Source organism: Dendropsophus ebraccatus, chromosome 10 (genome assembly GCF_027789765.1).
Source record: "Dendropsophus ebraccatus isolate aDenEbr1 chromosome 10, aDenEbr1.pat, whole genome shotgun sequence".
Lineage (NCBI taxonomy): Eukaryota > Metazoa > Chordata > Amphibia > Anura > Hylidae > Dendropsophus > Dendropsophus ebraccatus.
The window spans coordinates 60,453,196-60,466,197 of NC_091463.1; the positions used below are offsets into that span (position 1 = coordinate 60,453,196).

At 41.4% G+C, this 13,002-nt stretch overlaps 1 protein-coding gene across 1 annotated transcript in view; it reads right to left on the reverse strand.

Annotated features, from left to right (window-relative positions):
- Positions 1-2,206: 2,206 nt before the first annotated feature.
- The window catches only part of GPR50 (G protein-coupled receptor 50), a 120,393-nt gene continuing 109,597 nt past the window's right edge, over positions 2,207-13,002 (reverse strand). The window contains exon 2 of the mRNA XM_069986225.1: positions 2,207-3,072. Within this exon, the coding sequence (XP_069842326.1) occupies positions 2,207-3,072 (866 nt within the window). The remainder of the gene's footprint in view (positions 3,073-13,002) is intronic.

Consider the following 13,002-nt stretch of genomic DNA (forward strand, 5'->3'; position numbering starts at 1 on the left):
ATCTTTGCATGGTCAAGTTTTTAAAACATCACAACAGGAAATAGTAACTATTACAGCTCCTCAGGAAGTTGCTGTTCCATCTCTATACAGGAGTAACTAACCCCTTAAGCTACAAAAAGTTTAGCTCTTGTTTTTTGCTGTGGTTGGAAGTCTAAAATTTCCCTATTCTCTGATCATACCCATGTTTAGAAGATATAGACATTTCCCCTCAGATGGCCAGGTCAAAGCCCTTAGAACTGTAACTGACTGGAGTGGCAAGGAGTAAGGAGTTGTCACCAAGAAGGCACTTATGGATGAAGGATGAAGCAAGATTATATTTAAGAGGCTAGCAGAGAAATAGAGTCTGATCAGGAAAGCTGGAGCCAGACGCTAAAAATGGTAACGATATCAAGAAACAAAGCCAAGTTTAAAGTCAAAGCAAGATGAACATCAATATGCAGACAGGGGAGCAGGCCCAAGGTGCCCTCTAAACAGACCATCAGGGATGAGGTCAGCACCGAGCATAAGTGGTCATGGCAACCTGCCTGCAGAGGGGGACAGTAGAAGTGGCCAGTATCAGCTGTGCTACTGCTCTAAACAGAAGACAGCAGAATTGGGGGAATTGGGGGAAGAGACAAGGTGCAGTTAACAAGGGCATTGACTGTAGCCAAATCCACCAGTAGCAATCACTGAAACAAGGAAACCTATTTTTTCAGGCTTTTTGAATGGTGTCCAGATTGTAATGCATTGCTACGTCACTTTTTTTTTTATCGAAGCTTTAATGACTTTTATTTCCTGTTGTAACTTTTTCAAACCGAAAAAGGAGATATCGTAAGACCTAGGAAACAATTGTACATACTTACTGACTAGAGATGAGCCAACCTCGAGCATGCTCGAGTCCATCCAAACCTGATCGTTCAGCATTTGATTAGCTGTGGCTGCTGAACTTGGATAAAGCTGTAAGGTTGTCTGGAAAACATGGATACAGCCGATCACTATATCCATGTTTTCTACATAGCCTTAGGGCTTTATCCAAGTTCAGCAGCCACTGCTAATCAAATGCCGAACGATCGGGTTCGAATAGGCTCAACATAACTCTTTGTTCAGAATCAGAGTATGCTTCTAGAGGCAGACAATGGGGCAGATTTATTTTGTTCTTTTCAGCTCTATTCTGTCTAGCTTATTTTTTTTGGCACAATTTTTGCCCCTTATTTATGTATTCGTGCACCAAAAAATAATATTTTAAACAATATATGCAGTGTTACTTTTTCTAGATAAAGTTTACTCTTTTGTTTGGTATATTTTATGCCATTTGATGCAAACGAAACCAGCTGCAAGTTTTTTTTTTTTTTAAACTGCCTAGTGTATGCATAGTGGTGCAGGGAGGTGCAGATAGGTGCAACAAGGCACATTTATAATCAGGCATAGGCTATGTTAATAAATTAAAGGGGTATTCTCCTCTTAACTAACTTACTTATACTCGTAGGACTTGTCAAGTTAAATATTTTTGCAAATGTATTCATTCATAAAGAAAACTTCCTTCTCCTGATATGTTAACAACCACCACTCTGCTCTAAAAACAGTGGTCTGGCTGATGTAATTAAAGCTATAATTTAGATGTACTGTAGATATGTACAGTGTGTATTTACTGTAAAAAATATATAGAGAGAAATATAAATAATATATAGACCACCGCTTTTAGAGCAAAGTGGTGGTCAGTAACCTAGACAAGGAGCTGTCAACAATGGGAGGAAAAGAGCAGCATATTAGAAAAAGGCAAGTTTGCTAAATGAATATATTTGAAAAAATATTTAACTTGACGAACCCTTAACTAAATTAGTTGAAATGGGAATACCAATTTAATCACAAATAGGATCAGCTTGACACAAAGGTAAATGTGCCCCATTAATGTGAGTTTGTCAGTCCTAGGTAAAATTCTATTGCACTCTCTGCACTGGGCTCGCACATTAAATTTATGATTATACCTTATAATTCAATGATATCAGCAATAACAGTTGGAAACAATATTCAAAATCTTACTGTATAAAATGTAGCAAATGTAATTTTCTTTTTAGATTTAGACCAGCATAGATTGCTGTATTTCAGATACTGTATGTTTTGTTCATTTAGAATAAGGACAAAGTGTATGATAACAGGCACATGGTGAAAAATGTTAAAAATATGTTTGAATAAATGAAAATGCATAAAAAATGGCTGTCCAACTTGTTTAAACACCCACATCGGCCTGATTGTTATTTGTTACAACTGGCGATGGCTTGCTTTTAGCTGCCTCTGTCCCACCTTTGGATGTGTCGACAAACAATAGTCTTGGAGTCCACAAGGCCATCAGTATTCTTTTGTATTCTTTGCGGAAATTTTGGTTAAGAAGACCATAGATAACCGCGTTGAGGCAACTGTTAAAGTAAGCCATGAAGTAGCTCAACACAAAAAGCCAATTTGGGATCTTCGGTGCTACCTGAAAAGGATTAATGGCTACAGCAAGGCCAATGAAGTTTAGAGGTCCCCAGCACACGGCAAAAAGTACAAACACAACAAACATAGTCAAAAAGTTCCGGAGATCTGTCGGTGTCAGCTTCTGTTTGGAATCTTGTCTGACTCTGTGCTTGACTTGAATGACCAAGACCCATATCCTGAAGTAGCAGAATGTTACTACAGCCAATGGGACAAGAAAATGCACCACAACTACTGTAATTGTGTATGAGGAGCTGACAGTCTGGGCAAATGTGCACGAGAAAATCCGTGGGTCATACTGTAGAGATCCAACAAAAAAATTTGGCACAATTGCAATAACAGTCAATATCCAAGTTAGACACAGGTAACAAATTGTGCTTTTCTGGTTGTAAAGCTTGTCATACCGCAGGCTATGGCAGATGTAGCAATACCTATTAATCGCTATGGCTGTAATGTTGAAAACAGAACCTATGACACTCAGTCCCATCAGAAAGCCACTGATTTGGCAATGGATATATCCCAGCGTCCATCTATTGTGGAAAATTGCTATAAGAATAACTGGATATGGGTATACTGCTACCACCAGATCTGCAACAGATAAACTGACGACAAAAATGTTGCCTGGAAGAAAAAAAAAACAACAATAAAATTATTATAGGCAGATACAGAGAAAATTAGACAAAAGTACTAAACTGTAATAAAATACATTGGTTTAAAGTTTATCTGTCAGTATATGACAGCCTAACTTATTTTATAATATATTATACATTATTTTATTATATTATTATCTTTTATATTATACATAAGGAGACACAGCTAATTTACTATCAATAAAATCATGTATACCTTTGTTATCTGTGTTTGTGTTTTACTTTTCTTTAAAAAATTCCTTTATTTGGGCCATGAATAGTGTCAAAGAGGTGGGGCCTAGCATTTCCAGAGCCCCAGCATCACTACACCGCACTGCGCTGTATGCCCATCCCTTTGCATAATCAGTAGCATGCACTGTACATAGAGTACAGTGAGGCATAGCAATGCTAGGGCCCAGGGAAAGATAGACCCCATCTCTTTGACACTATCCAAGGCCCAAATGAAGGCTAATTTTTTTTTATGAAAAGAAAAACACAGGCACAGGCAACAAAGGTACAAAGGCAACAAAGGTATGTTCAGAATATTTTTATTTATATATATCCAGCGGTGCTGCCAGATCATCCGGCAGTCAGGGAGCGACAGATTCACCTTAAAGTATAGAACAAATTGACCAGGTAATATAGTATAAGAGATAAGTACAATGGGTTGTAATATACAGTAGATAGTTACTGATAGTTACTGTTTTCTGAATTGTAGGTGAAACACAGTTTACCTGAGTGCAGGATACGGGTTAATATTGTTGGTTTCCAATAGCATCTAACTGTTTAAAGCTGTTTTTCAACTTTAAAAAAAAAAATTTGAAAAGTACCTGCATGTGACCACCTCCTTACCAGCTGATGCCACCAAAATAATTTTCGTATCTTACATAGCTGCATACGGCACTTTAGTTTTAATACTGCAAAGGCTTGTTTTGGGTGGGATTGCCAATGTGAAGAACTATAGCTCCCTCATTCCTTTTCCCTCTCATACACATTGCCTCGGTTTACAGATGCCTGCATGTGCCCTGGTACAAGGAGGGAGGTAGTGCTGTCATTATTTATTGTCGTCATACACACAATGTAGCTCTGCAATATTTGCTGCCCAGCATGTGATACATTTATGTCTTTGTAGATCTCACTCCAGTTTCCACAGTAATTTGTTTAAGGCAAATATTGACAGTAAAAAGAGTAACAGTATAATTCCAGGAGAAAAATCCAAAAAGAATTAGCACATTCCAAACCAATAGTATATCGCTCCACAAATGAGGACCTTAACGTGTGTGTTAACATGAAACAAGGTCAACAGGTCATATTACTAATATTAAGTAAAATTAAAACCCTAGTTAAGGTTATAAAAGGAATATCCAAAGTATGAATGAATAGTAGGAAAACCAAGAGAAAGAGGAAAAGGTGAAGACAGTAACAGAAAAGCATGGAAGAAAGGGTTGGTATGGTATGGTGGGGATTACTCACAATGAGTAGACCAATATTTGTCCCATCTGGGGTAAAAGATTGGTAGAGTATTGTTAAGGCTGGGAGTATTATGTACATTATGTATATCCTCATTGAGAGGTCATGTAATGAGATACTAAAGGTCTGTTTCTAGTGACGGACAATTAGGCTGCTGTTAAAATACTAAGTTACCTGGAGTCAATTTTACTTAGACCCTTAAATAGATATTAAGTAGTAGGTGGACGGGGTCTAAGGGAATAGTACAAGTTAGAACAGCAAGTCAATGAGCATACTGTGGACCAATGTAAATAGAAAAGATTTGGCCACTCTATTTTAGATAATTTGCCAGGTTGGGATAGGCATACTTTTGCTCAGGTGTTTTCCCTTTTAATCATGTATCTGCGCTTCCTTATGTCGTCAGATAGATGGTGAAACGTGACACATGATAAACCTTTTTGTGGATTTCACTTTCAATGTAGCATGGGATTCACAGAGGACTAAATTCTGCCTTACGAGGATTTATCAATGTGTATAAGAACACAAGAGACATTGGAGGTCACTGCTTGAAATGCAATAAAGCTTACTTTTCCTCATTAGACTGTAAGGACATAAAGTTTCTCAGTACAGTGATCACTCACTGTACAATATGAGGCTCGGTTCACACGTTGTAACAGTGCGGCTGTATTTGCGGCTGTAATTGTGCGGCGGTATTTTTGGTGGTTCGTGTGTATGCTTGGAAGTATAGGATATGCGGCTGCACAGTGCACACTATGTCTGAATCTACGGCCCTATCGTAAACGGACCCGTAAAAAATGAACAAGACCATTGTTTGCGGCTGGACATGCGGCCGAGGATTGACAGGCGGTCCGTACGGAGTACTTCCAAAATAGCCGGCAATGATGCCGAATGCCGATGCCTCTAATAGTTAATATATTAAATTAATCAAACACATTTTCTTTGTAATCAAGACACTTTCGTTGGTCAATAATTTATTTCTAACGAATCCATCATTTTGCAATTAAATATACTGTTAAAAAAAATAGATATATAAATAAATGTATATTTATCTATATATTTATTTTTTGACAGTATATTGAATTGCACAATGATGGATTCGTTAGAATTAAATTATTGACCAACGAAACTGAATTTATTTCCACTAAAATGTGTTTTATTCATTAAATATTAATTAGTACAGGAAGCTCCATAAGTCGTTAATTCATATTCCCGGCAATAGAGCATTCTGTACTAATCATCACTTTACTTTAATTAAAACATCAAATGTTTCTTCTAATTATGTTATGACAATAGCATTATTAGAAGAAACATTTAGAATTATATGTGCGCTCAGCTGACTGGCTGTTCGGCTGAGCGCACATATAAAGAGCCGGTCCGCAGTACAGTGACTTCATTGTGCTGTGAACCAGCGAAGAGGACACATCGAGGTGAGTATAGAGCTCTCCCCACCCCCTCCCCAGCACTGCACCCCTCCCAGCAAGGAAGGGGGGTCACTTAACCCCTTCCTTGCTGGGATGGGTGCAGTCTGACATCAGTCTGGCCCCCAGGGGGTTAAGGGGGATGCAATACATCCTCTCTTAACCCCTTGGGGGTCAGACTGTAAGCAGCGATCTGTAAAGATGCTGCATACTGTAAGGAGCACAACACCGCTCACAATGATGGGTGTTGTGCTCCTGTTTGTGTGTTTTTTGTGTGTTTCTCCCTTTTTGTTTTTCAGATATCGGTATCCTGGGGATTACGTCGGATTCCATGGACTACGTCCATGACCAGCGGTTGTTGTTTGAATTTTTTTAATAAAATGGTCAATGAGGGGTGTGGGGGTGTTTTTATTTGAATAAAAAAAAATTTAAACTTGTGTCTTGTCTTTATTTCTTTACTTTATAGACTTAGTAGTGGAAGCCGTCTAATAGACGGAAACCATTACTAAGTTGGGGCCTAGTGTTAGCCGGTATAAAATGGCTAACACTAATCCCCTATTATTACCCCAGTACCCAATGCCACCAGGGGTACTGGGAAGAGCCGGGTGCCAGTGGTCCCGGAGCGTCAAAATTGGCGCTCCTGGACCGGGCGGCAGCAGGCTGGTAAGATTGAGGCTGGGGAGGGCCTAAAACAATGGCTCTTCCCACCCTGGTGTTACCAGGCTGCTGTCGTTTGGTTTTTAACCCGGCTGGTTATAAAAATAGGGGGGACCCTATGCGTTTTTTTTTAATTATTTATTTATTTTATAAAAAACCCGCATAGGGTCCCCCCTATTTTTATAACCAGCCGGGTTAAAAACCAAACGACAGCAGCCTGGTAACCAGGGTGGGAAGAGCCATTGGTTTAGGCCCTCCCCAGCCTAAATCTTACCAGCCTGCTGCCGCCCGGTCCAGGAGCGCCAATATTGGCGCTCTTCCCAGTACCCCTGGTGGCATTGGGTACTGGGGTAATAATAGGGGGTTAGTGTTAGCCATTTTATACCGGCTAACACTAGGCCCCAACTTAGTAATGGATTCCGTCTATTAGACGGCTTCCACTACTAAGTCTATAAAGTAAAGAAATAAAGACAACACACAAGTTTAAAATATTTTTTATTCAAATAAAAACACCCCCACACCCCTCATTGACCATTTTATTTAAAAAATTCAAAGAACAACCGCTGGTCATCGACGTAGTCCATGGAGTCCGATGTAATCCCCAGGATACCGATATCTGAAAAACAAAAAGGGAGAAACACACAAAAAACACACAAACAGGAGCACAACACCCATCATTGTGAGCGGTGTTGTGCTCCTTACAGTATGCAGCATCTTTAACGAGGCTGAAGTTGGTTTCTTATTCGGCCAGTTTCTTATTCGGGGCTGAAGTTGGTTTCTTATTCGGCAGTTTCTTATTCAGAGGATTTTTCTTTTTCCTGTTTTAGCTATTATTCTTACAGAAATGTATAATATTCATACCCTACCGTAAGTGAGGGGCCCTGAGAGGACTGGTGGTAAAAATGGCAAAAAAGACCCCACGGTTGGCATAAAAATGGGCATGAAAGTAAAACCACAAAATTATTATTTAAAAATAAAAATAAGTTTGGGCCACTGATCTCACACTGATAATACACAGATAGGCATGCCCCGCATCATACCCAAGAGAGTCCAGCCTGGCCCAAAGTGGTTCTGGGTATAAAAACTGGCATCAAAGTGGGCAGATTGGCATTTTTTCCTAATTTGAATAAGTAACAGCTGTTTTCAAAGGGTTACATGAGTTTGGGCCACGGATCTCACATTGATATTACACAGAGAGGGATGCCCCGCATCAGATCCAAGAGAGTCCAGCCTGGCCCAAAGTGGTTCTGGGTATAAAAACTGGCATCAAAGTGGGCAGATTGGCATTTTTTCCTAATTTGAATAAGTAACAGCTGTTTTCAAAGGGTTAAATGAGTTTGGGCCACTGATCTCACACTGATAATACACAGAGAGGGATGCCCCGCATCATACCCAAGAGAGTCCAGCCTGGCCCAAAGTGGTTCTGGGTATAAAAACTGGCATCAAAGTGGGCAGATTGGCATTTTTTCCTAATTTGAATAAGTAACAGGTATTTTCAAAGGGTTAAATGAGTTTGGGCCACTGATCTCACACTGATAATACACAGAGAGGGATGCCCCGCATCACATCCAAGAGAGTCCAGCCTGGCCCAAAGTGGTTTTGGGTATAAAAACTGGCATCAAAGTGGGCAGATGGGCATTTTTGTCCTATTTTGAATAAGTAACAGCTGTTTTCAAAGGGTTAAATGAGTTTGGGCCACTGATCTCACACTACGTACACACAGAGAGGGATGCCCCGCATCACATCCAAGAGAGTCCAGCCTGGCCCAAAGTGGTTCTGGGTATAAAAACTGGCATCAAAGTGGGCAGATTGGCATTTTTCCCAATTTGAATAAGTAACAGGTATTTTCAAAGGGTTAAATGAGTTTGGGCCACTGATCTCACACTGATAATACACAGCGAGGGATGCCCCGCATCACAACCAAGAGAGTCCAGCCTGGCCCAAAGTGGTTCTGGGTATAAAAACTGGCATCAAAGTGGGCACATAGCCATTTTTCATGATTTGAATAAGTAACAGCTATTTTCAAAGGGTTAAATGAGTTTGGGCCACTGATCTCACACTACGTACACACAGATAGGCATGCCCCGCATCACATCCAAGAGAGTCCAGCCTGGCCCAAAGTGGTTTTGGGTATAAAAACTGGCATCAAAGTGGGCAGATGGGCATTTTTGTCCTATTTTGAATAAGTAACAGCTGTTTTCAAAGGGTTAAATGAGTTTGGGCCACTGATCTCACACTACGTACACACAGATAGGCATGCCCCGCATCACATCCAAGAGAGTCCAGCCTGGCCCAAAGTGGTTCTGGGTATAAAAACTGGCATCAAAGTGGGCAGATTGGCATTTTTCCCAATTTGAATAAGTAACAGGTATTTTCAAAGGGTTAAATGAGTTTGGGCCACTGATCTCACACTGATAATACACAGAGAGGGATGCCCCGCATCATACCCAAGAGAGTCCAGCCTGGCCCAAAGTGGTTCTGGGTATAAAAACTGGCATCAAAGTGGGCAGATTGGCATTTTTTCCTAATTTGAATAAGTAACAGGTATTTTCAAAGGGTTAAATGAGTTTGGGCCACTGATCTCACACTGATAATACACAGAGAGGGATGCCCCGCATCACATCCAAGAGAGTCCAGCCTGGCCCAAAGTGGTTTTGGGTATAAAAACTGGCATCAAAGTGGGCAGATGGGCATTTTTGTCCTATTTTGAATAAGTAACAGCTGTTTTCAAAGGGTTAAATGAGTTTGGGCCACTGATCTCACACTACGTACACACAGAGAGGGATGCCCCGCATCACATCCAAGAGAGTCCAGCCTGGCCCAAAGTGGTTCTGGGTATAAAAACTGGCATCAAAGTGGGCAGATTGGCATTTTTCCCAATTTGAATAAGTAACAGGTATTTTCAAAGGGTTAAATGAGTTTGGGCCACTGATCTCACACTGATAATATACAGCGAGGGATGCCCCGCATCACAACCAAGAGAGTCCAGCCTGGCCCAAAGTGGTTCTGGGTATAAAAACTGGCATCAAAGTGGGCACATAGCCATTTTTCATGATTTGAATAAGTAACAGCTATTTTCAAAGGGTTAAATGAGTTTGGGCCACTGATCTCACACTACGTACACACAGATAGGCATGCCCCGCATCACATCCAAGAGAGTCCAGCCTGGCCCAAAGTGGTTTTGGGTATAAAAACTGGCATCAAAGTGGGCAGATGGGCATTTTTGTCCTATTTTGAATAAGTAACAGCTGTTTTCAAAGGGTTAAATGAGTTTTGGCCACTGATCTCACACTACGTACACACAGAGAGGGATGCCCCGCATCACATCCAAGAGAGTCCAGCCTGGCCCAAAGTGGTTCTGGGTATAAAAACTGGCATCAAAGTGGGCAGATTGGCATTTTTCCCAATTTGAATAAGTAACAGGTATTTTCAAAGGGTTAAATGAGTTTGGGCCACTGATCTCACATTGATAATACACAGCGAGGGATGCCCCGCATCACAACCAAGAGAGTCCAGCCTGGCCCAAAGTGGTTCTGGGTATAAAAACTGGCATCAAAGTGGGCACATAGCCATTTTTCATGATTTGAATAAGTAACAGGTATTTTCAAAGGGTTAAATGAGTTTGGGCCACTGATCTCACACTGATAATACACAGAGAGGGATGCCCCGCATCACATCCAAGAGAGTCCAGCCTGGCCCAAAGTGGTTCTGGGTATAAAATATGGCATCAAAGTGGGCAGATTGGCATTTTTTCCTAATTTGAATAAGAAACAGCTGTTTTCAAAGGGTTAAATGAGTTTGGGCCACTGATCTCACACTACGTACACACAGATAGGCATGCCCCGCACCACATCCAAAAGAGTCCAGCCTGGCCCAAAGTGGTTCTGGGTATAAAAACTGGCATCAAAGTGGGCAGATTGGCATTTTTTCCTAATTTGAATAAGTAACAGGTATTTTCAAAGGGTTAAATGAGTTTAGGCCACTGATCTCACACTGATAATACACAGAGAGGGATGCCCCGCATCACATCCAAGAGAGTCCAGCCTGGCCCAAAGTGGTTCTGGGTATAAAAACTGGCATCAAAGTGGGCACATAGCCATTTTTCATGACTTGAATAAGTAACAGCTATTTTCAAAGGGTTAAATGAGTTTGGGCCACTGATCTCACACTACGTACACACAGATAGGCATGCCCCGCATCACATCCAAGAGAGTCCAGCCTGGCCCAAAGTGGTTTTGGGTATAAAAACTGGCATCAAAGTGGGCAGATGGGCATTTTTGTCCTATTTTGAATAAGTAACAGCTGTTTTCAAAGGGTTAAATGAGTTTGGGCCACTGATCTCACACTACGTGCACACAGAGAGGGATGCCCCGCATCACATCCAAGAGAGTCCAGCCTGGCCCAAAGTGGTTCTGGGTATAAAAACTGGCATCAAAGTGGGCAGATTGGCATTTTTCCCAATTTGAATAAGTAACAGGTATTTTCAAAGGGTTAAATGAGTTTGGGCCACTGATCTCACACTGATAATACACAGCGAGGGATGCCTTGCATCACAACCAAGAGAGTCCAGCCTGGCCCAAAGTGGTTCTGGGTATAAAAACTGGCATCAAAGTGGGCACATAGCCATTTTTCATGATTTGAATAAGTAACAGCTATTTTCAAAGGGTTAAATGAGTTTGGGCCACTGATCTCACACTACGTACACACAGATAGGCATGCCCCGCATCACATCCAAGAGAGTCCAGCCTGGCCCAAAGTGGTTTTGGGTATAAAAACTGGCATCAAAGTGGGCAGATGGGCATTTTTGTCCTATTTTGAATAAGTAACAGCTGTTTTCAAAGGGTTAAATGAGTTTGGGCCACTGATCTCACACTACGTACACACAGAGAGGGATGCCCCGCATCACATCCAAGAGAGTCCAGCCTGGCCCAAAGTGGTTCTGGGTATAAAAACTGGCATCAAAGTGGGCAGATTGGCATTTTTCCCAATTTGAATAAGTAACAGGTATTTTCAAAGGGTTAAATGAGTTTGGGCCACTGATCTCACACTGATAATACACAGCGAGGGATGCCCCGCATCACAACCAAGAGAGTCCAGCCTGGCCCAAAGTGGTTCTGGGTATAAAAACTGGCATCAAAGTGGGCACATAGCCATTTTTCATGATTTGAATAAGTAACAGGTATTTTCAAAGGGTTAAATGAGTTTGGGCCACTGATCTCACACTGATAATACACAGAGAGGGATCCCCCGCATCACATCCAAGAGAGTCCAGCCTGGCCCAAAGTGGTTCTGGGTATAAAATATGGCATCAAAATGGGCAGATTGGCATTTTTTCCTAATTTGAATAAGAAACAGCTGTTTTCAAAGGGTTAAATGAGTTTGGGCCACTGATCTCACACTACGTACACACAGATAGGCATGCCCCGCATCACATCCAAGAGAGTCCAGCCTGGCCCAAAGTGGTTCTGGGTATAAAAACTGGCATCAAAGTGGGCAGATTGGCATTTTTTCCTAATTTGAATAAGTAACAGGTATTTTCAAAGGGTTAAATGAGTTTGGGCCACTGATCTCACACTGATAATACACAGAGAGGGATGCCCCGCATCACAACCAAGAGAGTCCAGCCTGGCCTAAAGTGGTTCTGGGTATAAAAACTGGCATCAAAGTGGGCACATAGCCATTTTTCATGATTTGAATAAGTAACAGCTGTTTTCAAAGGGTTAAATAAGTTTGGGCCACTGATCTCACACTGATAATACACAGAGAGGGATGCCCCGCATCACATCCAAGAGAGTCCAGCCTGGCCCAAAGTGGTTCTGGGTATAAAAACTGGCATCAAAGTGGGCACATAGCCATTTTTCATGATTTGAATAAGTAACAGCTATTTTCAAAGGGTTAAATGAGTTTGGGCCACTGATCTCACACTACGTACACACAGATAGGCATGCCCCGCATCACATCCAAGAGAGTCCAGCCTGGCCCAAAGTTGTTTTGGGTATAAAAACTGGCATCAAAGTGGGCAGATGGGCATTTTTGTCCTATTTTGAATAAGTAACAGCTGTTTTCAAAGGGTTAAATGAGTTTGGGCCACTGATCTCACACTACGTACACACAGAGTGGGATGCCCCGCATCACATCCAAGAGAGTCCAGCCTGGCCCAAAGTGGTTCTGGGTATAAAAACTGGCATCAAAGTGGGCAGATTGGCATTTTTCCCAATTTGAATAAGTAACAGGTATTTTCAAAGGGTTAAATGAGTTTGGGCCACTGATCTCACACTGATAATACACAGCGAGGGATGCCCCGCATCACATCCAAGAGAGTCCAGCCTGGCTTAAAGTGGTTCTGGGTATAAAAACTGGCATCAAAGTGGGCAGAT